General features: G+C 39.1%; 1 protein-coding gene across 3 annotated transcripts in view; it reads left to right on the top strand.

Annotated features, from left to right (window-relative positions):
• ptpn13 (protein tyrosine phosphatase non-receptor type 13) overlaps positions 1-27,079 on the top strand; it is a 262,225-nt gene that overhangs the window by 74,959 nt on the left and 160,187 nt on the right. For all 3 annotated transcript variants that reach the window (XM_063043507.1, XM_063043508.1, XM_063043506.1), the window contains exon 7: positions 16,019-16,558. In XM_063043507.1, the coding sequence (XP_062899577.1) occupies positions 16,019-16,558 (540 nt within the window). The remainder of the gene's footprint in view (positions 1-16,018; positions 16,559-27,079) is intronic.

The following is a 27,079-nucleotide window of genomic DNA, read 5'->3' as shown; positions in this document are numbered from 1 at the left end:
TCAGAGTTTTTGGACGGACTCAGAGTCGGACTGTGGTCGAATGTTTTCAGGATGCTGCATCGGCAAGTTGGTGGCGCTGGAGGTTACTGTCTGCGTGAGATGATGGGACTTTCGAGAGACTTTGAGACTTTTACTGTGCCATGGCCTGTTCTTATCAAATTACAGTATTGCTTTGCACTGTTGTAACTATATGTTATAATTATGTAGTTTTTGTCAGTTTTTAAGTCTGTCATGTGTTTCTGTGATACCATTCTGGAAAAACATTGCATCATTTCTTAATGCATGCATTACTAAATGACAATAAAAGAGGATTGCATGTCCTCATAATCTAATCTAATCTAATACCTGATCAATCAATTGCATTATAACCAATTTGCATTACAGTAGAACAATTTGTAAGTGAAAAGGAGGCCAATATTTGCCTCCTATACAGGCATGAGTAGCTTTGTTTATGTTATTTTCCAGATCAACATACAGAGGAGACTAGATGTATAGGTGGCCTCGCTTTATAATTGCTGTCTGCTTTTGCTTGTTTTTGGCTTTTCTCAGTATGAACAATGAATATTAGCGAGGATGGCTTTATGAACTCTTTAGAGAAGATAGCTGCCTAGGTTTAATCATGTAGACCTTCTTTGAGAAAGTCATGCTCAGAATAGGAACCCAGAGAGAAAGAATGCCTAAGGAGATGTGGTGCATTACTCAATGGGAGATGTGGGAGATCCCTCCAGGAGGAGGAAAAATGGTGTTTCAGGTATGAAATGAGAACAAATAATTTGGAAGTTTAGAATCTTGCCTTGATCTGGCTTATTTTCCGCACTGGCATAAACTGTATCTGAGCTCCAAGCACTGTCCTCCATTTCACTTACATTGTTCTACTGTAATACAAATTAGTGAAGTGTGATTAATGGATTAGGGATACTATTTGTATTACACGGGCTATAGGTATTAGTTATAGCACGATCACAATCTTGTAAACCTGTTAAGATTTGTGCTTTGAAGGCAAAAGCCTGTTCTTCTGTAACACAATTTTCTAAACTAGAGGATCCTTAGGAAAAGAACTATTGAGTTATATCAGAACTACCCATATTTCCTCTTTTTTCTGAGGATCTAGATATCACCGGTTAAGGCCAATGTTTAATGCCATCCCTAACTGTGCTTGAGATGGTGAGGTGCTCTAAGTGTTGTGGGGGAGGGAGTGTCAAGATTTAGACCCAGTAGTGATAAATGAATGAAAATAAGACAAAAGGGTGGGTGACTTGGTGGTGATGGAATCCCACAGGATGTGGTGTTCCCATGCACCTGTTACTCTTAATGATCTCAAGTGGTAGTTGCAGCTTTAGAAGCTGCTGCTGGAGTACCCTAGGTATGCATCTGCATTACATTTTGTCACTCGTACACACTGCAGTTGCTTTGTGCCAATGGGGCAGGACATTCATGTTTAGGGTGGTGGATAGGGTGCCAGTTAAGCAAGCTGTTTTGTCCTTGGTGGTATCAAGAGAATGCATGTCCTGGCATTTGGAACAAAAAAGCAATGTTGGAAGGACTTAGTGGGTCAAGCAACATCTGTGGAGATATAAGTTGTATATTCATGTTTTAGATTGAGACACTACACTAGGACTTGATCTGAAATTTCAATGTACACCAGATACTGTTTGACCCACTGAGTTTTTCCAGTGTTCTGCTTTTGGCCTAGATGGTGTTCAACTTCTCCTGACTTCTTTATGTAGGCATGATAGTTACCTGGCTGCTTGAGCTTCTAATCAATCTTTATCCCAAAGGTTAACTACACCCTTCCACTGACTATACATGTGTTGCACAGAGCATTTTGCCCTTTGAGGTGAATAAGATTTTCCTCCCTGTGCTGGCTTAGATGAGAGCCTCCAAAGCAGATACTGAAAATCAGGAAGTCATGCCGAAAGCTCATCAGACTGGGCCATAACATCACAAACTGCTTCCTCCAGCTTTGTTACAACTCTCCTTCAAGAGGTTCAGGTAGCCTTAAAATAACATAAGTGGCAATTAATTTCTCATTCCCCAGTGAAGTAGATTGCTAATGAGAGACTGGGTAAGTCTGTAAGTCTGTTTCATGACAAATTGTCTGCATGAATTTCTGTGTTTTCGGGAGAAATCAGGTTTCTGTGCCAGTGGTTTACATGCAAAGTTGAAAGGAACTAGAACTTTGCAAGAAGATGGATGTGCTTCCAGTTAATCTGTTGACAAATTTTTGTGTACAGGTTTAGAAAGGACATGTTGACAATTAAGTGTATGAATACAGAAGTTTGGAATGATATCAAGCCACATCTAATTTACTAATCAGTCATAAAAAAAAATGTGAAGAAACTGCCCAATTATTCTGCAACATCATTATAATTACAATTATTCGCTGAATGCCATGTTGTTCATTATTTTAATTGAAAGTTGTTTCAGTTAATTTTGCTCATCTTAACACTTTATATGAAAGGCACTGTTTGAATATACTGTATAAAGGACAAGCAAGAGAAAATTTGCAGATGCTAGAAATGCGAGCAATACACAAAATGCTGGAGGAACTCAGCAGGCCAGGCAGCATCTATGAAAAAAAAGTACAGTTGACGTTTTGGGCTGAAACCCTTCAGCAGGACTTAATAGTCGACTGTACTTTTTTCCATAGATGCTGTCTGGCCTGCTGAGTTCCAACAGCATTTTGTGTGTATGATACTGTGTAAAGGACCGTTTATGTAGTCCAGTTTTCTCACTGAAAAAACATACAATAAATTTAAATTGGTAGGGTGTGAAAGGGAGATGAGATGTGGAATGCATTTAATTCTCTGCAAGCTGTGGCTGAGAATATGCAAGCTCATACGTTCGGACACTATCTGAAGAGCACAATATGTGGTTTTTAATTAAGTATCTAAAATGTTAAAGTCAGATGAGATCTATCATGCTATCATATTTGAACAGATTGCAAAAGTGCATTTAGAAAGGATTTGTATCATGGAAGTGTTAATGTATAAAATACTTTGAGGGAATCTATGGTTACGTAAATCTGTTAACACATTGGAATGGATTACTCACAATTGTTGAGCAAAGTCCAGTGTCTGGTAGATTAGAACCATGTGACATTTTATTTCTATTTTACATTTCTGTTGCATATTTCTTTTTTCAATCTCAGTGCTTATAATGTCGACACATGGGTGGTTCTTTTGCGCTAGTAGAATTAATTGCCATAAGCATACTTGAATACGGTATTGTTTCAGTGTCTAAGGAGCTCTGGCCTAATTACCAGAAATCTGGATAACACAAAACAGGTTTTAATGCACATTATAGTAATAGAAAAAAAATGAAAAAAGTGAAAAATACTGGAAGTACAGTGACGTTAAGATGGCCCAATATTGGTAGAGCAAGCCTTGTATCTACAATGGATGTCATGTCATGCTGATTAACATGGTGAAATGCAACATGCAGTGCATTGCTAATTGGCCTTTTTTTCATTCAGTTATGTCATAATTGAGAAGAAAAACAGGAAATTAACAAATTTAAGCAATGTACAGAGGTGTTTAAATAGTATCTCCTAAAAGTGTGAATAACCTCACCCATGAGGTAGCAATTGTAATTTATGGAGATTTAGTGTAACAGCAATCATAGTATTTTTCATCTTATGCACATATTCAAGAATCACAATGAACTCAGCTGTCATTCTGATTTAGTTGCTTTCCTCTCCATCTTTGGCAGAAGTCATTGGCACAGAAACTTTGACCTTCGCCCATCGTATCCTTGCTGACCTTTTTTACCTATCTGGACTTATTCCATTTTATCACATTACAACTGTGTCCTTTTATGCTTTGCTTGCTTAAGTGTCAGCCTAAATGCCTCCTAACAGTGGTAATCAGATCTGATTTCACTACCAGCTTTTGCTGTGTGTTTCAGATGTCAACTACTTTGCGTAAGGTAAACTTACTCCTGAGATCCTCTGAAACCCTTTAACCCTATGACTTCTTGTTTTTGATCCCTCTACAATTGGAAAAGGATTTGGAATAAGTATCATATCTATGTCCACATTTAATTGTACATAATTCTATCAGGTCACCCATTAGTCTCCTCTACTCTAGAGAGAATGAGCCGAGCCGATCCAATCTCACCCCACAACTAAAGTTCTTCCGCTACAGGCAACATCCTGATAAACCTTATCTGCACTCTCTCCACTGTAATTATCAGAACTACACACAACAATCTAGCTACTACCTATCCATTGGCTTGTAAAGTTGCAAATCTGTTGATGCACAACTGCATTGCTAGATCCAGGTCAAGCCAAATCATCAAGTTCGCTGATGACACAACAGCGGTTGCCTCATCAATGATGACGACAATGAGATGGCAAACAGAGAGGTGGTAGAGAAGCTGGTAAAATGATGCGAGCATGACAGCTTGGGTCTCAATATGGACAAGACCAAAGAGATGATTATGGACTTTACGAAGATGCAGACTGACCACGCCTCACTGCACATACACATGGAGAGAGGAGTACCAAGTTTCTGTGAGTTCATATAATAGACGATTTCACCTTGATCCTCAACACCACTCTTTGGTCAAAAAAGCACAACAGCATTTCCACTTCCTCAGGAGATTGAGGTGAGTGAGGCTCCCTCCCTCCAATTTTAACAGGAGCACCATGGAGACTGTCTTGGCCCACTACGTCACCATCTGGTACGGAAATTGCAATGCATCTCACCACTACAAAGGATTTCGAGGCCTGCTGAGAGGATCAGCAAGGTCTCACTTCCACCCATTAGAGAAACTAACCAGGAACGCCGTATACACGGGGCCCTTAGCATTGTTAGTGAGCCCTCCCATTCGTCCAACAGTGTCTTTGAACCCCACCATCAGGCAGGAGATACCGTAGCGTTCGGACGAGAACTGTTAGGGTGGGAAACAGCTTCGTCCCCCAAGCTGTAAGGTACTGAACTCCCTGCCACCACCCACATCTCATCATGTTTGAAGTGCCAGTAGCATTAAAGTGTTTACTTTTTAACGTATCGTAAATGCACCTTATTATTTGTGGTAATATTACTTGATGTGTTATGTGTGAATTTACAATGCCTTGTAAAAGTATTCAGTCCCCACACTTTGTTCATATATATGAGTATAACAAGAAGGGATTTTTGATCAATTTAACTGAGAATTTTTATTTATGAATCACATGCTCCTTTTTTCCACAGTAGAAGTGAAAAAACAGGGAAATTATAAAGCATGAAAAACTGCAAATTCAAAACCTGAAACATCAGCAGTACAGAAGTACAAGTATTCACCCCCCCCCACCCTTAGGAAATGTTCATGTTTTATTGTTTTACAACATTGAATCACACTGGATTTAAGCAACACACATCAAAGTTGCTGGTGAACGCAGCAGGCCAAGCAGCATCTATAGGAAGAGGCGCAGTTGACGTTTCAGGCCGAGACCCTTCGTTAGGACTAACTGAAGGAAGAGACACTGGATTTAATCTGGCTTTTTGACACTGATCAATAGAAAAAGACTTTTGTGTCAAAATGAAAGCAGATCTCTACAAAGTGATCTAAATTAATTACGAATATAAAACACAAAGTAATTGATTTCTTAAGTTTTTAGCCCCTTCAAATCAGTATTTAGTAGATGCACCTTTGGCAGCAATTACAGCCTTGAGACTGTGTGGATAGGTCTCCATCAGCTTTACACATCTGGACACAGCAATTTTTCCCCATTCTTCTTTACAGAACTGCTCAAGCTCTGTCAGATTGCATTGGAATTGTGAGTGAACAATCCCTTTCAAGTCCAACCACAAATTCTCAATTGGATTGAGATCTAGGCCCTGACTTGGCCACTCCAGAACATTAACTTTGTTTTTAATCTTTTCCTGTGTGGCTTTGGCTTTATGCTTAGTGTAATGACTTGCTGGAAAACAAATCTCCCAAGTTGCAATTCTCTTGCAGACTGTATCAGATTTTCCCCCAGGATCTCCCTGTATTTTGTTGCATTCAATTTACCCTCTACTTTCAGAAGCCTTCCAGGGCCTGCTGCAGTGAAGCATCCCCGCAGCATGATGCATCCACCACCGTGCTTCACGGTAGAGATGCTGTGTTTTTGATGATGTGCAGTGTTTGGCTTATGCTAAACATAGTGTTTAGTCTGATGGCCAAAAAGCTCAATTTTGGTTTCATCAGACCATGGAACCCTCTTCCAGCTGGCCTCAGAGTCTCCCACATGCCTTCTGTCAAACACTAGCCGAGATTTCATGTGAGTTTTTTTTCTTTCTCTTTGCCACTCTCGCATAAAGCTGCGACTGGTGAAGCACCTGGGCACCAGTTGTTGTATGCATTTTCTCTCCATTCTCAGCTACTGAAGCTTGTAATTCCTCCAGAGCTCTTGGTGGCCTCCCTTCTTGTACGGTCACTCAGTTTTGAAGATGTCCTGCTCTAGGACAGCTGTGCCATATTCTTTCCATTTCTTAATGATTGACTTAACAGTACTCCACAGCATATTTAGTGACTTGGAAATGTTCTTATTTCCATCTCCTGACGTGTGCTTTTCAATAACCGAAAAGGCATCTCTGAGGCATTCCACAAGTTCTCTCTTGGGATCCAGCATAAATTTGATTTTCCCAACCCATCTGCATATTGAAGTCCCCCACGAGAAGCAAAACGTTGCCTTTTTGACATGTTTTTTCTATCTCGCTGCAATTTGTAGACCACATCCTGGCTACTGTTTGAAGGCCTGTAAATACCTCACACAAGGGGCTTCTTACAGTTGCAGTTTCTTAACCCTGCCCACATCTTCTGATCCTATATCACTTCTTTCTAAATATGTGGTTTCATATTTTTACCAGAACCACTCCTCCTCTTCTGTCTTCCTGCCTGTCCTTTCAATAGATTATGTATTCTTGAATATTAAGCTCCCATCTACAATCGTCTAAATGTTCAATGTGCAATTTATAGTAATTTATAATAAATAGTATGGACAAACAGGACAGTCAATATAACATAGAAATACATTTGTGTCAGCATGAATTAATCAGTCTGATGGCTTGGTGGAAGAAGCTGTTCTGGAGCCTGTTGGTCTTGGTTTTTATGCTGCGGTACCGTTTCCCTGATGGTAGCAGCTGGAACAGTTTGTGGTTGGGGTGACTCGGGTCCCCAATAATCCTTCGGGCCCTTTGTACACAGCTGTCTTTGTAAATGTCCTGAATAGTGGGAGGTGCACATCTACAAATGCGCTGGGCTGTCTGCACCACTCCCTGCAGAGTTTTGCGGTCGAGGGAAGTACAGTTACCATACCAGGCAGTGATTCAGCCAGTCAGGATGCTTTCAAAATGACTGCGTGATACCCACAACCTTTTACCTGTTGATCTCTAAATGCACTATAAGATCATCCAGTTTATTTTGTATACTGCGTGTATTCAAATATAATACCTTCAGTCCTCTATTTGTCAGTCTTTTCAGTCTTGTTCCTCTTTTACACTGCAACCCATCCCACTGACTGCTATTTTTCCCTATCATCTGCCTGTTCTCCCTGACAGTCTCAGTATACACTACCTCTGCTTGTAAACCAACATCCCCATCTTCAGCCCAATCACTCTGGTCCCCATTTCCCCCTGCCAAATTAGATTAAACCGTCTCCAACAGCACTAGTAAACCTGCCCACAAGGATATCGGTCCCCCTTGGGTTCCGGTATAGCCTATCCCTTTTCTACAGGTCATACCTTCCCCAAAAATAGATGCAATAATCCATAAATCTGAAACATGAGCAATACAGATAAAATGCTGGATGAACTCAGCAGGCCAGGCAGCATCTATGGAAAAGAGTACAGTCGACATTTCAGGCTGAGACCCTTCAGCAGGTCTGCACTCTTTTTCATAGATGCTCCACCTTTTGTGTGTGTTGCTTGAATTTCCAATATCTGCAGATTTTCCCTTGTTTGGAATCCGAAATCCTGCCACCTGCACCAGTTCCTCAGTCATGCATTCATCTGCCAAATCATCCTATTCTTGCCCTCACTGGCATGTGGCACAGGCAGCAATCCAGCGATTACTACCCTGGAGGTCCTGCTTTTCACTTTCTCCCCAGTTTAAGCTTTCTGGCAGAGGCAAGCAGGGTTTTTTTAAAATTCAGAATCTCTCTGTACTTATCAGCATTCATCTTCCCATCAATCATGACCAGATTTCCAGTCTCTACTTCTGAAAAGCATCCCTATAGAATGATGCTACCTCCACCATACTTTACGGTAGGGATGGTGTTACTAGGCTGATGCACAATATTAGATTTGCTTAGTGTTGCGGCCAAAATGTCCCATTTTAGTCTCACTTGATCACAAGACCTTCTTCCACATCTTTGTAGTATCTTCTAAGTGATGCTTTGTAAAGTCTTTACAGGAAAGGATATGCTTGTTTTTGAGTTAGGGCTTCTTCCTTGCCATTCTTCCATAAATGCCCTGTTTGTGTAAGGCCTTAGAGATTGTGGAGCCATGAATTTCATCTCCGTTTTCAGCCTCTGACTTCCGCAGGCACTCAGAGTGACTGTTTGTGTCACAGTAGCCTCTCTTACAAATGCCATTCTTCTGCAGTAACCAAGTTTAGAGGGGCAGCCTGACCTAGGCAGTGCGGCTGTGGTCTCATATTTTTTCCACTTTTTCACGATGGACTGCACTGAGCTTCAGTGCCTTTGAGATGGTCTTGTACCCTTCCCCAGATTTGTGCTTCTCTATTATCATTTTCCTAATTTCCCTTGAATGCTCTTTTATCTTCATTTCGGTTTGGTCTGTTGAAAATCTTCCTCAGCAATAAACATTATTGCACCTGAGGAAAGTTAGTGTAGTAATTACAAACGGGTTGAATACTTATTCAGCCTCGTAATTTCAGTTTTTAATTTTTAGTAAATTGTTTACAGGTTTTGGAATTTTTCTTTTGATTTGACATTGTGTACAATGTTTTGTAGATTAGTTCAAAAAATCCCATGTCAATAAATGTTAAATTTAGAAAATGTGGCAGTAAAATGTGAAAACGGTCATGGGGACTGAATACTTTTTCAAGGCACTGTATATGTGCTGTGTGGTGCACCTTAGTCCAGAGGAATTTTGTCTTGTTTGGTGGTATACATATGTATGGTTGAATGACAATAAACTTATACTTGAACATAGCATCTCAGGACCACAGAAAGTGGTGGATATAACCCAGTACATCTCAAGCAAAGCCCTCTCTACCATTGATTGCATTTATATTGAGCACTGCCACAAGAAAGCAGCATCCATCATCAAAGGCCCTCACCCTCCAGTCCATGTTCTCTCCTCACTACTACAATCAGGCAGGAAGTACAGAAGCCTTGGGTCCCACATCACCAGGTTCTGGAACAGTAATTAATTCTACAACTGTCAGGCTCCTGATCTGGCGTGGATAACTTCACTCACCACAACTGTGAACTGCGTCTGCAACCTACAGACAAACTCTCATTCAAGGACTCTTTACAACTCACGTTCTCAGTATTATTTTTTTAATTTGTCTTTTGCACGTTGGTTGTTTGTCTTTATATGTGGTTTTTCATAGATTCTGTTGTATTTCTTTTCCTGTAAATGACTGGAAGAAAATGATTCTCAGAATAGTATATGTCACCATGTATATGGTAACATGTACATGCTTTGGTAACAAATCTACTTTGAATTATGACCTACGAAGGCAAACCATGCCAAATGACTTATTCATTACCCTATCTATCTGAGTTACCAGCTGCAGAGAGCTATGGTCTTGGATCCCTAGGTTTCTCTGCTCATTAACATATCTTGGCATCCCACAATTTACTGCATATCCTACCTCTGCTTGGTGCTTAACTTTCAGAACTTGCAGCATTCATGCTGTAAGTTGCAGTTGATAGTTCTAGTATTTTCACCCCTAACAAATGCACAACATCGCTTTCTTCTCTATGTTGTCAATTCTACTTGACAACAAAAAGTCCATTCCACTTTTTTGATTGTTCCAAATTTGTATCCTTAATTTTATGTTGGACTGTCTTCTTATACTTTAAAGGGAATATGAGTAGAGTAAAGACACTAAGACGGGTTGGTTGGAATATGGTGCGTGATGTGCAAGTTGAAATAAAGTGTGTTAGTAATTGACACCAGAAGGGATTGAGGGCTGGAATAATGAGTGGTCAAAATGGCAGTGTGCTGAAAGGGAGTGATCATCCTGTGGGAGGAATGGTGCTTTTAGTCTTGCTTGATGGTTCAGTGTGACTACACTTGGGCTATATTAGGGCGGCTGTACTGGAATAGCGACGTGTATGGTCTGGTTAAATGTTTTGCAGCACAGAAGCAGGTTTACACCATGGAAAAGGCAATAGGCAGATGTCTTTTTTGAAAGAGACATTAAAATGGGAGTGAGCTAGATGAAGCAGAATATATGCATAGGATAAAGCAGGGGAATGTAAAGCTGGAAATTCTCACATCTAAATGGAAAATGTTTTTGTAGTTGTGAAAGAAGTAGAAAACAAGTGTTTACTTATCTAGAGATGCAGCACAGAACAGGCCCTTCTACCTACACCACCCAACAACCCACCAATTTAACCTTGGCCTAATCAAAGGACAATTTACAATGACCAATTAACCTACTAGCCAGTACGTCTTAGCGCTGGGGCGAGGAAACCGAGCACCCGGAAGAAACCCACGTGCACATGAGGAGGAACGTACAAACTTGTTTCCAGTGAATGCCGGAATCAAAGTCCAAACTCAAAGCTGTAATAGTGTTGCACTAACTGCTACGCTATTGGCACCCCAGACAGTTTTGTTTGTACAAATTCAGATTAATGACGATGCATTATCCATGGGCTGAAATAAGGAACAGTTGGATTATACTGGATGTGCAAGTGCATGAAGCCAGAAAATATCAAAACGTTTCCAGTAGTAGATTCTATGATTAAGACATAAGAAATGATGGATTGTCTTATCTGCATGTTAAAAGTTGTTCGAGTGTATTGAAAATTATTGGGTTAGAAATTAATCAGTGAAAGAGAATACTTGGAAAGAGTACAGTGACTTCAGGACACATTGCCATAATGCTGGTTTAACAATTGCAGCCGAAGGCAAAATACTGCTCACTTGGTGATAGTGTCTTATTTATTGGCAACATGATATCTTGATTTTTGTGCATTTTGCCACATACATAACAAATCATGAACTTGAATCTGAAGTTTCAACAGCTGAGACAAGTATAATCACTTTTAGACTTCAACATTTTGACATAGCATCTCAAGATGCAGAAGTACAGATTTGCATTTTCAGAATGTTTGGGTATGACCCAAGCATGGGGGGTGGGGGTGTGGGTGGGAAGGGAGGGAGGGAGGGAGAGAGAGAGGGAGACTGACTGACTGACTCACTCACTCACTTGGGCTGACTGTTCATTCACTTTAATGAGAACTGTTGCAGAATTTAAAGGAAAAGTATAACAATAAATCATTAACTAAAACCCTCAAACTGAAAGCTAAATACCAACAGTGTGGTTGGAAGCAATAACTAAATATTAAATAAATACAGCTCCTTTCCAGCAGTCATGGAAATGGTAGTCCTCTTTACCGGACAAGAACAAACATAAGCAGGGAGTAGAAATGTTGCTGTGTTTTTGGTCAAGTCTTGACAAGACTAGAACGAAAGAAGGGAGTTAAATCGCATCATGGTGAAACAGTAATTAGCTGGAACGTGCACACTTGTGAGTACAATTGCCAAACTTGCTGCATGGGCGTGTAGCCCTGGCAACAGAGTCCATTGTTGTGACGTACACAATGCATTCAATAATATTATTATGCTTTTAGAAGTCTGGATGTTGGTTATCATTTTAACAACTAAAATCTTAACCATAACATAAGCTGAAAAGTTTTCTATCTTTTCCAGGAGTGCCTGAGCATACTTAGGCAGGAGATATTTTAAAAACGACTATAAAAGCATCGCGCACTCACCGTTCTATGCATTATGTTTACATGTATATCGGTTTGCAATCACATTGAAGCGCATGGTCTATGCGCATAGCATATTGTGTGTACTCATTATAATAAAGTAATTGTACTTGCAGGAGTATTTGTGGTAGTAAATTGTCTCGCCAATGTTGCAACAACTGCGATGCTTTCTGTTGTATGTGTGGAGTGTATACACTTAAATCTCAAAGACAGAACATTACTCCTCTTATTAAGAAACCCTGTGAGCTCTACTTTGGATGTAAAATTGGTGACCAATACATGGCCTCGGCTCCTCAAATTTGTTGCACAACGTACGTTGTCGATCTTAGGGTTTGGCTCAGAGGTACTCGGAAATCAGTGCCATTCACTGTCCCGATGATCTACCATGAGCAGAAGGATCATTTGACAGACTGCTACTTCTGTCTGACCAGTGTGTCTGATTTCCCTGCTAAAAACAAGAAATCCATTGAATATCCTGATCTCCCTTCAGCCATGAGAATTCTGCCGCATGACGATAGTCTTCCAGTACTGAAGCTAAAAGAGACATGGAGTCTAGAGGAAGCAGACAAAGATGCCATGATGCAGAAGCCACTAATGGAAAATGACGCTGATACTGATACTGATACAGATACAGATTTTGAACCCTTTATGTCGAGTCAGTCTCATCTGATAACTCAATCTGAGTTAAATGATCTGGTCAGAGACTTGGGTTTGTTAAAGGCAAAATGCTCTCACCAGGCACAAAAATTTCCCTGAAGGATTTTGATATTTCAGACAGATGTTTCCCAGAATAAATGATACCAAAATTAAGGAAGGCATTTGTGTTGGTCCACAAATCAAACAGGTCATCAACAACAGGCAATTCAGCGAAGAAAATCTTCAACATCCGTGAATGCCTTCTATGTAATTTTCTCCAGTCCCACTAGAAATAATCAGCCTCAAAGATGAGCCAGTGAAACACAGCTATTGCCCAAGATCCAAACACACAAAGTTCAGGTTTCTCCAGCTGATTAAACATACTGCATCTGTGGTTGGCCAGAACATGGGAAACAGCCTGAAGTTTTCACATGATGCAGTATGTGCCTTCCTTGCATCTAAAGTACCCTGCCATGCCTCAGTTTATTAGATCAACTCAAGTAACAAAATATACTCAAAGATTATTTCCTGTTTTCCTTCTCCGAAAGAAACTTCTTGGCAATACCCAGCTGCTTGTGTCAGCCAAATGCATTGGTAAATTGACTGGGATTCTGTCTCCTTCCCCTACTCCTTTTGAACTCTCCTCCACCTAGCTGCTATGCTCCTGCTCATTAGTCCATTTCACAACTCTGGTATGCAGCAGCTAGTAGGAAAAGGTTCTGTTTATGCAAGAGACAAACATGAAGCTAATATGAACTGCATCAACCTAAAAGATACTCATAAGCAAAATGACTTCATCTTAGTGTGGGAATTACTTGTGCATTTCAATGCACCCACCATAATTGACAAGAATTTTACCAGTCAAATGCAGTTATTTGTAAAGCATGCTATAGTTTTATTTAAAGAAATGTACTTTTCCATTTCATCTGTAAATTGGAATTTTGTAACTCATGCATAGGAAACAACTGATCAATTTTATAGTGATATCTTGCTGTTTAGCTTATCTTAAAGTATATTTTAACTAAACTCAACAGTTTAAACAAAAATGTTATTCTTTGGCTGAGTCTCTTAGTAAACAAAGTTTAAAATCATTAGCAAATGATGTTATTTATAAAGGGTAAGCAGGGATCAAACCACGGTCTTCCATATGATTTAGATGGTTTTCCTAGCAAACTAGCCATTGCATCAGCTTATTAATGGCCAGACCTGTTAACTATCCCAGTGAAACGAACAGTGGAGGTGGTTGAGATGTTGCCCTCATGCCTGGTTAATTGTCAACATTTCATTGAATAACTAACCAACTGTGTAAATTTGCAGTCAGCTGTTGAATGCATTGCATTGAGAAGGGTGTGGATATGTGATCACATAAATAGAAATTGAAATGGTAGATGGACAGGAAAAATGGTTTCATCCTTTAAAAATAATCTCCCTATTAAAATTGTAATAATTGGAACTAGGAACAGAATTAGGCCAGCTGACCTATTAAATTAACCTCAAAGTAATAAGGCCTAAATTTATTAACACCAGACTTACATCCTTCACCTGTCTGATGCTTCACTGAGAACTATGGCATTCAGTATGATGAATATGGTAGAAGAGCAAGTCAGCAGGGGCAATATCACCTCAGCATTTAATACGTATAGTAAATCAGTCTTTCACAATAGTGAGTGCTGGTCACCTGGCTGTTCCTTTTATTGTTTGTCAGTGAAAACCTATCATCTATGAGCGGAAAAATCACTGGTGATGCAAAATGCTTCAGGACCTCAGCAGGTCAGGCAGCTTCTGTCAGGGAAATTAACAATTGGCATTGCGAGACAAGACCCTACATCAGGACAGGAAAGGAAAGGGGTAGAAACCAGAATAAGAAGGTGGGGGAAGGGGGGGTCAAAGCAAAGCTAGCAAATGATTGGTGAATCCAAATGAGGGGAAAGGTGGGTGGGGGTGAGGGACGATAATGAGAAAAGCTGGGAGGTGACAAGTGGAAGAGCTAAAGGCTGAAGAAGAAGTCTGATTGGAGAAGACATAGGATCATGGGATAATGGGAAGGAAGTGGGTAAACAGAGAGGTCATGGGTGAAGGAGGAGAAGAAAGGGGGTGAAGAGGCCACAGAATGGGGAAGAACAAAATGGGGAGGGGGAAGCAAAGGGGCTGTTGAAGGTTAGAAAGATCAATTTCACACTGTTAGATTGGAGACTAACTGGACAATATGAGTTATTGCTCCTCCAGCCTGCATTTGGCCCCATTGTGGTGGTAAGGAGACCATGGCCAGATAATGTTGGTGTGGGAAAAGGAAATTGAACTGAAATGGGTAAACACTGGGAGAGCCTGGGTGTTGCAATGGACGCAGCAAATGTGCTCGCTGAAGTGGTCTCCCAATCTGCGTGGGTCTCACTGATGTAGAGGAGGCCAGACCGGATACAATAAATGTGTCCAACAGGCTCGTAGGTGAAACACCACCTCACTTGGAAGGACTGTTTAAGGCACTGAATAGTGGCAAAGGAGGAGGAGGGGTAGTTGTAGCACTTGTCATGGTTGCAGGGTATAAGTGCCAGGAGGGAGATCAGTGGGGTGGGAGAGTTTTCAAGGGGGTCACGGAGAGTGATTCCTTCAGAAAGCAAAGATGTGGTGGGGAAGCGAAGAGAAAGATGTACCTGAAGGTGTGATCCCATTGGAGATGGCGGAAGTTGAGGATAATGATATGCTGGATGCAGAAGCTCGTGGGGTGGAAGGTGAGGACAAGGGGAACTCTATCCCTTTTATATTGGGGTAGTTGTGGTTGAGGTAGAACGTGTGGGAAATGGGAAAGATACAAGTGAGGGCAGCATCAATAATGGTGGAAGGGAAACCCCGATATCTGAAAAGCGAGGACATCTCGGATGTTCTTTTATGGAACGCCTCATCCTGAGAGCGGTGGAGGCAGAATAACTAAGAGAAAGGAATAGTAAGTAACAGGGTGGGAAGAAGTAAAATGTGAGCATCAGTGGCATATGTCAGAAAATAATCTGCCTCTGGAGTTGGAGACAGTGATATCAAAAAGAAGATAGATTTATCAGATGGATCAAGTAAATCTGAGGGCAGGATGGAAGATGGAGGCAAAGTTGGTGAAATTGACGAACTAGCATGGGTGCAGGGGTCCAAGTGAATGCCCATGGCTACATCTTTGGTTTGGAGAAAGTTGGAAGAGCCAAAAGAGAAATTGTTGAGGCTGAGTACCAGTTCTGTCAGACAGAGGATGATAGAGATGGAGATGCCTCTCTCTACCAGTATCTGCAAAATTTCTTATGTTTTGGATGATTTATTTAAATTGATACATGTTTCAAACATTTTCTGTTTGCATATCAGATAGCTAATATTCACAGGTATTAATTTTAGTCAGGGAAACATTTGTTCGGTTATTCATTGAGTGTGTTGATATATTATCTTTCTTTGTTAACATTGCAGAAAGAAACACAGCACCGAGTGCAACAAGAAAGTCCAAGGCACAATTCTGTGAGCAGGTCTCACTGAACAAAGGACTAAGCAAATCTATGGGGTTTTTGGCAATTACCGACAGGACATTAGACTTGGATTCTTATCACACATTTTCTGGGCATGAAGACACAATAAGTGTGCGCCGGAAGTTACAATCTACACCCAATGGTTTGGCTACGGATTCCAGTTTCATTTGTGATCATGGCAATAGGAAGTACTGGACCTCCACAGTTGACCTGGGTTGTTACAACGACAGAATTTTGGCACCAAGAGATCGTTCTTATCGACATAGCCTTTGCCCACAAGGGATGGGCCAACAGATCAAAAACACTTTCCCAGTCAGAGAGAGAATGCACTCGGAGTTGAGGCAAGTGCCAGCTTCACTTGGTATCCAAAGATCTCATCATACTTCTCAACTTTCCATCTCATCAGCTCTCTCAGGTGTTTATGAAAGGATTAAAGAACGACAGAATAAATTACAAGTTCTGAGAGAAGCAATGGATGTGGATGGTAAGTACAACGTAATAATTTTTTGTAAACAGAAAATAAGAGTTGCAAATGCAGGGGAAGAGCGCATAAGACTATAAGACAAGAGCAAAAGTTGGCCATCGGCTGATTGTTTATCCCTCCCAACCCTATTCTCCCTGTAATCCTCAAAACCCTTACTAGTTATGTACCTGTCAACCTCTTCCTTAAATAAACTCAATGATTTGGCTTCCTTCATCTGTGGCAATGAATTCTACACAATCACCACCGCCTGGCTAAAAAAATCCCTCATCATCTCTGTTTGAAAGGGTCATCCTGTTACTTGCGGTCATCCTGTACTGCAGGGCTCAGTGCTGGGACCCCAGTTGTTTACAATATATATTAATGACTTAGATGAGGGAATTAAATGTAGCATCTCCAAGTTTACGGATGACATGAAGCTGGGTGGCAGTGTTAGCTGTGAGGAGGATGCTAAGAGGATGCAGAGTGACTTGGATAGGTTGGGTGAGTGGGCAAATTCATGGCAGATGCAATTTACTGTGGATAAATGTGAGGTTATCCACTTTGGTGGCAAAAACAGGAAAACAGATTATTATTTGAATGGTGGCCGATTAGGAAAAGGGGAGGTGCAACGAGACCTGGGTGTCATTATACACCAGTCATTGAAAGTGGGCATGCAGGTATAGCAGGCGTATTGTGTGCAGTTTTGGTCCCCTAATCTGAGGAAAGAGAGGGAGTACAAAGAAGGTTCACCAGATTGATTCCTGGGATGGCAGGACTTTCATATGATGAAAGACTGGATCGACTAGGCTTATATTCGTTGGAATTTAGAAGATTGAGGGGGGATCTTATTGAAGCGTATAAAATCCTAAAGGGATTGGACAGCTAGATGCAGGAAGATTGTTCCCGATGTTGGGGAAGTCCAGAACGAGGGGTCACAGTTTGAGGATAAAGGGGAAGCCTTTTAGGACCGAGATTAGGAAAAACTTCTTCACACAGAGAGTGGTGAATCTGTGGAATTCTCTGCCACAGGAAACAGTTGAGGCCAGTTCATTGGCTATATTTAAGAGGGAGTTAGATATGGCCCTTGTGGCTAAAGGGATCAGGGGGTATGGAGGGAAGGCTGGTACAGGGTTCTGAGTTGGATGATCAGCCATGATCATACTGAATGGCAGTGCAGGCTCAAAGGGCCGAATGGCCTACTTCTGCACCTATTTTCTATGTTTCTATGAGATGATGCCCTTTGGTCCTAAGCTCCCCCTCTATTGGAAACATCCACTGTAAGCAAGCCTTTCAATATTCAGTTGGTTTCAGTGAAACTCTATCCTCTCCATTCTTATAAACACCCAGAGTTGTCAAATAGCTGTCCATATGTCCCCCTTTTCATTGCTGAGAGCATTCTTGTAAACCACCTCTGGATTCTCTCCAATGCCAGTGCATCCTGTCTAAGATATGGAACCCAAAACTGCTCAAATGTGGTCTGACCATTGCCTTATGAAGTCTCAGCATTATGTCCTTGCTTTTATATTCTAGTATCTGAAGATGAATGCATTTGCCTTCCTTACTACTGACTCAACCTGAAAGACAGCCTTCAGGAACTCCTCTACAACCTGTACTAGGACTCCCAAGTCCCCTTGTACTTCTAATTTCTGAAGTTGCTCCCCATTGAGAAAATAGTCTGGACCTTTATTTCTTCTACCGCGTGCATGACTGTACATTTTCCTACACTGTATTCTATATGCCACCTTTTTGCCCGTTCTTCTAATGTTCTGAAGTCCTTTTGCAGATTCCCTGCTTCTTCAACACTACCAGCCAACCAGAAAAACCCCCTTTTATTTCTCTTTAACTTCTACCAGTCAGCTAATCTTCTGTTCATAGTACCTTCCCTGTAATAGTTCAGGTTCTTGTCTTATTTACCAGCATCATGTGTGGCACCTTCCAAAATGTGTTTGATTATAGATATAATACAAAAGAAAGGAAGTAGATTGAATGCACCCAGTATTAAATAAAATAAAGAAATGAGGAATAAAAAGAACTGGATGTATTGAAAGACAAAAAAAACTTTAATTTAAATTAAACATCAAAAAAGCTGTTTAAATCAATTTGAAGGAGTGAGACCACATGTTTGTGTTAAATTGTACATGTGCAATTAATCCACTAGCATTAAATATCTATGAGACAAAGAATGTGAATCCATTTGACAGACGCAGAATTACAAGACATTCACAACACGCTGGAGCATCCCGACCTTCGTCAGGACTGAAGAGGGAAGGAGCAGAGGCCCTAAGATAGTCCTGACGAAGGGTTCTGGCCCGAAACGTTGACTGATCGTTTCCACGGATGCTGCCCGGCCTGCTGAGATCCTCTAGCGTGTTGTGAGTGTTGCTTTGACCCCAGCATCTGCAGAGTACTTTGTGATTACAAGACATTCAATGCGTATTAATGATGACAATTGAGGATAGAGGGGTGCCCTTTCAAAACAGAGATGCAGAGAAATTTCTTTAGCCAAATGGGGTGAATTTGTGGAACTTGCTGCCACGTGCAGCTGTGGAGGCCAGGTCGTTGGGTGTATGTAAGGCAGTGATTGGTAGGTTCTTGATTGGACATGGCATCAAAGGTTACGTGGAGAAGGCCAGGAAACTGGGAATGAGGAGAAGCTTTAAACAAAAGGATCAGCCATGACTGAACGGGGCAGATAGGTCTAATTCTGCTCCCATGTCTTATGGTCTTGTAGTCTAAAAGAATCTATATGTCAAAAGCTCAATGTATGTTTCTAGTAGGTAGCAGGATAGACTGCACCTCCTGAAAATAAAACACAAGTGACTGACAGAGTACATGACTTACGGCTATTAAACAAAACAAAATTATAAGAAAAACGCAAAAATTATAAGACCTTATGTGCAGTAGCATAGTCTGTGGTGGGCTTTTGATTTATTGGGTTGTCATATACCTCTAACTTAATACAAATTTCAGTGCCAAAGATTGTAAAATTTTGAGTGTGTAATTCTTCAACAACACTGTTTAATAATCTTTGTTGTTTTGAGTTTCATACAATGTGATTTATAGTATTAGGTACTTCTCTGAAGGCTGTTGCTGCAGTAGAACTCGTGTTCTGATGACTGGTTGCCTATTCCAAATCCTGCTGTCAATTAAACTGGTTAATACTTTATTTATACATGTGATGATGGTGTATCTGATAAGGCTAGCAGCTTTGATCCAATCTTAGTTCCTTTAGAGAAGATGTAGGGTGTCGCTCCAGCCAGTGGGAAGTTATATTCACTCTGAATTTGGCTGACTTCAATTTTATTGTCGTCTTTCATTTCATACTTGGTCAAGTGCTTAGTTGATGCCTGATGTATTTATGTACCAAAGGAAATTCAGCTCTTTTATCGTTCTGAAACCAAGACCTATCACTACTACACAAGGAAAAATTGTACAAGTTATTGACAGCACTGTTGATGACCTTGTCATTATTATACATATGATTGAACGCAGGACAGTTTAGTAGTGATTGGCTAGACTGAATTTACACAAGATTCTATGGACAGGATGCAACCAGCAGTTTTCCCATTCCTGGGCAACAATCAGAGTTATGATTATCCTGGAACAGCTTGGCTGGTGACATGATTAGTTCTGGTGTATATGTCTTTGGAAATGCATTCAGAATGTTCTTTGGGCTTGTCGCCTTTTCTCTACATTAGATTTGTGTTGTGTGGAGTAAACTGTATTGGCTGAATATTGGCCTTTGTGATTGTTGATGCCTCAGGATGAAGACCTCCTGAAATGGGATGTCTGTTATGTATCCATCTCTTTTAGCATTATGGTTGTGTCACAGAACTTGATGGTGGATATCTTGACTGGTTGATGATTACACCTTTCAGTTTAGACATGGATTTTTGGTTCTGCTACGGGAAGGTTAGCAAGGATGAGATCATACAGGTTTTTTTTCCCCCTTTTACTGGTTCTTTTTTGCCGTGCACTGCAAACCTAGGCTAGTAGCAGTGAAATTCAGAACTTGGCTGGGAGGGCATTCTATGCCCTTGCTATCACTGACAATGCCACTGAAAATAAATGCACATCAGATTCAACTTAAAGTTCTCCTGTCTGCTCTTTCTCAATTATTTTGTTCTTTTCTTCTTTGATTTGAAGTTCCGCACCTTGATTACTGAAACTTCAGTCAGCAGAATTAGAACTCCGCCTAGCAATAACCTGCTAAATTTGATCTTTTCCTTTCTTTAACCTTCTCAGCTTGAAGGTGGGCAAAATCCAAGTTTTCTTTGTCTATATAATGGAAATCTCTCAGCCTTGGTAACATTTTGGAAAGTCTCTGGTACATTCTGTCCAGGATCTTGACTTCCTTTCTACAGTGTGATGCTTAGAATTGAACACATTTTCCAGCTGGGGTTTGATATATAACTTGGTAGAGTGTGACACCATTTATGATACTGCGCGTCCTATTTAGTTTATCAGCAGATCTATCAATTTGTCACAGAAGTTCAAAAAATTTGTTTGTGCTGACCCCCTTAAGTTTCTTGGTGCTTTCAAATTGTACTAGTTAGAGTGTATGGTTTTCCAAGTCCTACTTCAATAGTGCAGTACTTTGCATTAGATTTCATCCTTGTGTATTTTTGCATTTCATGTTTCACTCTCTGTCAACATTTCCCAATATTTTTCTAATTTGAAATTTTAAAAATTATTCCTCTATCCAATTCCATTTGTTAGATTTGTGGACAAAATAATAACCCTTGGTGGTAACTCCTGTGTACATCAGTACGGTGGAGATCAGCCATTCACCACGTTCATTCATCACTGGATTCTGCTTCATAGCTCATTTTGTATCTGCATTGCTTCTGTCCTTTAACTTCTGGATCTTTGATAGGATGCAGCAGAGACTTTCTAGATGAGAGATTTTCATTATATGGACAGACAAAGTAAACTAGGATTTTGCCCACCTTAAAGCAGAGAAGGTTAAACAAAGATACATTAGAGATAAAATTCAAAGGGTTCTTGTAAAGAGGAGATTCTGCTTCTGCTGATTGAGGTTTCACTAACCGAGGAGTAGAAATTCAAATCACAGATACAGGGGAACAAGGTAAAGAGGAAAGAGCTAAGAGAACTTTAGGTTGCATCTGATTTACTGAAAGGAAAATGGAATCAGATGTTGAACAGTTCTTCTTGATAGTGTCAATGATAGCAAGAGCATGGTTTATCCTTTGTGCCAAATTCTGAAGGTAACGTCCAGGCGACACATTAATCAATGACATTTTGGGATTTCATCTATACACAAGAAAGTGTGGAGCGGGCATCTAAATGGACACTGAGCCTCAGGCCTTCATTTCAGCAAAAGAATAAATCTTGTTAGTAGGTATAATTACAATATGATCTTTGCAGTGAAATTAAGCAGCAACATGCAAGAGAATAGAGGCTACGGAGACATGGCAGGTCTTTTGGGAGCAGGAAGAAAGAAGGACGCAGTTAGTAAAGGATTTGACCAGCCAGTGAAGGCAGTCGATAGCGTTCAGCTAAAACAGAAGTACAGAAACTGTAAGCATTACTCAGCAAAAACAGTTTTGGTTTCAATATGAATTTTTTTTTTTGCACTGTTACTAATTTGGGTGTATGATGCAAAAAGGTAGCTACTGTTTATCATGCTGATGTCCTTACTATTAAATTCAATTTAAATCCCTTTATTATAAATAAGGCAAATACTTTGCACATGAAAGTAAAATAGTTTGAAATATGAAGTTCCATGGAATTTTACAGTAAAATGATATTTCAAATTTTAATTCCTTTGATACATTTGTAGATTTTGGGCAGTTGTGTTGATTCCCCAATAAACAGGAAAAAAAATCAAGACGTGTCTTTGATAATTGTCCAATGGCACAAATTGTACTCGTAGGTTTGGTGAAGGCCCCCTTCACTACCCCATTCATGCTCCTACCGTTCTCAAAGATAATTTTGCCAATGGATTCTGCATTCAGATCTGGACATTAAACATTAAACTTAATGTCAGTTAATTTAAGGATCAAAGAAATGAAAGTATTTTTCTAAAAAATACTTTATAAATCTATGCCAACAGTATTGTCTTTAATATGATTTTTTTTGTTTACCTAAAAACAGAAGGAAGAATTTTTAATTAGGGAATATGCTATCTAGCCAAATTAGCTGTTCTTTGGCATGAATTCAATTCTGATGCCAAGAACTGACATAATGAAAAGTCTATTTCAAGTCAATAACTTGCTAGAACAATGTATCTATTATGTGAGATCACTTTGCTTTATTTCCAGTTATGTGCAAAGCCTTCGGGTCTTTCTGGGGCTTATGCTGCTTGCGTTGTCATGCTCTTTTAGAGTGCGTGCACTGATCTTGCCCGATTTGTCATGCAAAGATCTTTTTTCAATTCACATCTTGAATGTAAAGATAGATAATCAATTGATGATGATGGGAAGTGGAGGCTGTATCTTACATTTCTAATTATTCACTTATTTATTATTAAATGTATTTTGAAGGAAACAACATACGGTATGTTAGCTGCTGCAATGTACCAGCACATTCCTAATAAATCCAGGTGGGATCAACCACTACAGAATCTTTTCTTGTTTACTGCCGGTTTATGACATTGTTCCAGTCTTTTTAAGTTGTATTAAGCAGGAAGCCATGATGTTTGCAACCAAAATAATTGAACTTGTTCTGCTTTAATTATTTGGTAAGAACTCAAATTATGCATTGCAGTATTTGCTCAGATAATGTGGGCACATTTGGGTTCAGAGTTGATGTGTTGATGTCATTGTAAGTAAATCAGAATTTTAATTAGATATACCTGTGCTGCTTTCCTCCATTGTGAGCCTCAATTTGAATTTGAGACGACTTGTGTATTGAAAATATTATCTCAAGGAAGCCTTTATTCCCACAGAATAGGCATAAGCCAAACAATTTTATGGTACTGATTATAAGAAGGTGAAAGCTGTAGAGCAGCAAAGAGATCAAGTACAGAAATAATTAAAATCTACAAACCCCATTTCCAGAAAAGTTGGGATATTTTCCAAAATGCAATAAAAACAAAAATCTGTGATATGTTAATTGACGTGAACCTTTATTTAGGGAGTTCCGCCTGCAGCTGAATGGAGTAACATATAAATTCTGTGGCTGCCTTTAACTCCTCCTTTTCCCCAGTTTAATCCTTGAATTGTTAAACTTTTATTTTCTGATCTTGGAGGGAAATAGCGGTTATTATGTCGTATCCTTTACGAAGTGGAACACAGCCTTTTGAGCCTAGCAATGGAAAGGGAAAAACCTGGAAAGAAAAATCAGAAGGCATGCCTGTCTGGGCTGAGCGTTTGGAACGTATGTTGATGGATCTCGATAACAAAATGGATAACACTTCTGAGTTGAAGTCGTTCCGACAGAGTTTACAGACTATTGAGGAAAATACTCTTTCCCTGAATACTGAGATTAAAGAATCGAAATGTCAGATTGCTGGTGTTTCAACCCGATTGGAGCAGGCTTAATGCAGAGTCTCGAAGAAACAACATTCGTATTTTAGGTCTTCCGGAAGGCTCAGAGTCTGGGGACCTATTGGATTATTTTGCCAATCTGTTTCAATCTCTGTTCCCGGATACTCTATCTCAGCCTCCCGATATTGAAAGAGCTCACAGAATTTTCACTGCGTCAGGTAAAGCTCGACCAATTTTAGTCAACTTTCTTCGCTTTAAAGTTAAAGATCAAATTATAAAATGTGCAAGAAAACTTAACGGTTCCGAGATCTGTTTTTATGAAGATTATCCAAGGGAAGTTATGCAACAACAGTTTAAATTCATACCGGTCATGAAGATTGCTTACGAAAAAACTCTGTTTCCATCCCTGAGATATCCAGCAAGACTTAAGCTATTTCCTAAAGACTCTATTCCTCGTGTCTTCTTGGATCCCCAAGCAGCATTGGATTTTGTCAATTCTATTGTGGAATCGTCTGATGTATGAAAGATATTAGAATCTCTTTAAATCTTTGTATTGAATAAATACACAGAAGGTAAACCATATAGGCACTAATACACTGTTAGAATATAGTATATTATAGGAAATATTAAAGAATATAGTAAATTACAGGAAATATTAATATAGAAAAAAAATTAATACAAACAGTGCAATTTAAACATAAAATAACAAGGTAATATAACAGTATACTGATTTTTATATATATCAATAGAAAAAGAAAAAAAAACCCAAAAAAACTCACCGTGCAACTAAACTAAAAAGCAAAGCAAAGCAATGGGCTAACTAGGAAACAAGTAGAGTTAAAGAACTTAAAATCACGTCCTCAAACCCGCCTCCATTAAAAACAGTTTAAAAAAAACAAGAAGGGAATATAAATATGGACCGAGAAAAAAAATTACATTAAATGAAAATGTTGAATAAAAGATCTCCAGGTCTGATCAAATTTAACTGAAGAATCATAAAGATTACTTCTAATTTTCTCCAAATTTAAGTATAATATCGTCTGGGAAAACCAAAAAAACGTAGTTGGAGCATTAGTCTCTTTCTAATGTTGTAAAATACATCTTTTCACCATTAAAGTAAGAAATGCAATCATTCTATGGGCTGAAGGGGAAAGATTACTGGAAATTTTAGGTAATCCAAAGATAGCAGTAATAGGATGAGGAGAGATATCTATGTTCAATACCTTTGAGATAATATTAAAAATGTCTCTCCAAAAAGTTTCCAGAGTAGGACAGGACCAAAACATATGAGTTAAAGAGGCTATCTGCCCCTGACATCTATCACAAAAAGGATTAATATGAGAATAAAAACGAGCTAATTTATCTTTGGACATATGTGCTCTATGGACAACTTTAAATTGAGTTAGGGAATGTTTAGCACAGATAGAGGAAGTATTGACTAGTTGTAAAATCTGCACCCAGTCATCCACCGAAATAATAGAACCCAATTCCTGTTCCCAATCTGACCTAATCTTATCAAATGGAGCTTTCCTAAGTTTCATAATAATATTATAAATAATAGCCGTTGCACCTTTCTGACATGGATTAAGGTTAATTATAGTATCTAAAATATATGTAGGAGGGAGCTTTGGAAAGGAAGAAAGTGTAGTACTTAGGAAATTTCTAACTTGGAGATATCTAAAATAATGTATTCTTGGTAAACTATATTTATTAGATAATTGTTCAAAAGACATAAGGGAACCATCTAAAAATAAATCCAAAAACCGTGAAATACCCTTAGTCTTCCAAATTTGAAAAGCATGATCTGTGAAAGAGGGAGGAAAATCTATGTTACCTAAAATAGGGATCGCTAGCCCAAATTGGTTAAGATTGAAAAATTTTCTGAATTGAAACCAAATACGTAAGGTATATTTAACTATCGGATTACAGACCTGTTTGTGGCATTTCAAATCAAAAGGAAGAGAAGAACCTAAAATAGAGCCACGTGCATAACCTTGAGCAGATTGTAATTCCAATGCTACCCATTTAGGAATGGATAGTGTATCTTGGTCAAGTAACCAAAATTTCATGTGTCGAATATTAATTGCCCAATAATAGAATCTAAAGTTAGGTAATGCTAAACCTCCATCTCTCTTAGCTTTCTGTAAATGTATTTTACCCAATCTTGGGTTTTTATTTTGCCAAATAAATGAAGAGATTTTAGAGTCAACTTTATCAAAAAAAAGATTTTGGAACAAAAATCGGTAATGCCTGAAATATATATAAAAATTTTGGCAAAATAAACATCTTAACTGCATTAATACGACCGATCAACGTTAAATATAATGGAGACCATTTAAATGAAAGTTGAGTAATATGATCAATTAAGGGTAGAAAATTAGTCTTAAATAGATCTTTGTGTTTACAAGTAATTTTAATCCCAAGATATGAAAAATAATTATTAATCAATTTAAACGGAAGGTTATGATAGAAGGGAAGTTGCTTATTAATCGGGAAAAGTTCACTCTTACTTAGATTTAACTTGTAACCGGAAAAGAGACTAAATTGTGCTAATAAATCTAAAGCAGCAGGGATAGATTTTTGAGGATTAGAAATATATAAAAGTAAGTCATCAGCATAAAGTGATACTTTATGAGACTTTAAGCCCCGAGTTATCCCAAAAATATTTGGAGATTCTCGAATAGCAATTGCAAGAGGTTCTAATGCAATGTCAAATAATAAAGGACTAAGAGGACAACCTTGTCTAGTACCTCGAGAAAGAGGGAAAAAGGGTGAACTTAAAGAGTTAGTATGAACTGAGGCCATAGGAGAATGATATAACAATTTAATCCAGGATATAAATTTCAAGCTAAAATTAAACATTTCAAGCACCTTAAACTCTGTCAAAGGCTTTTTCAGCATCTAAAGAAATAACGCACTCAGGAACATTTTGTGAAGGAGTATAAACAATATTTAAGAGTATGCGAATGTTATAGAAAGAATAACGACCTTTAATAAAACCCGTTTGGTCTTCCGAGATAATATAGGGAAGTGCTTTTTCTAATCTGTTTGCTAATAATTTAGAAAAAATTTTAGAATCAACATTTAATAA

The sequence above is a fragment of the Mobula hypostoma genome, chromosome 3 (genome assembly GCF_963921235.1).
Source record: "Mobula hypostoma chromosome 3, sMobHyp1.1, whole genome shotgun sequence".
Lineage (NCBI taxonomy): Eukaryota > Metazoa > Chordata > Chondrichthyes > Myliobatiformes > Myliobatidae > Mobula > Mobula hypostoma.
Note: the sequence above shows the minus strand (reverse complement) of the source record. Positions and strands in the feature narration are given on the sequence as shown.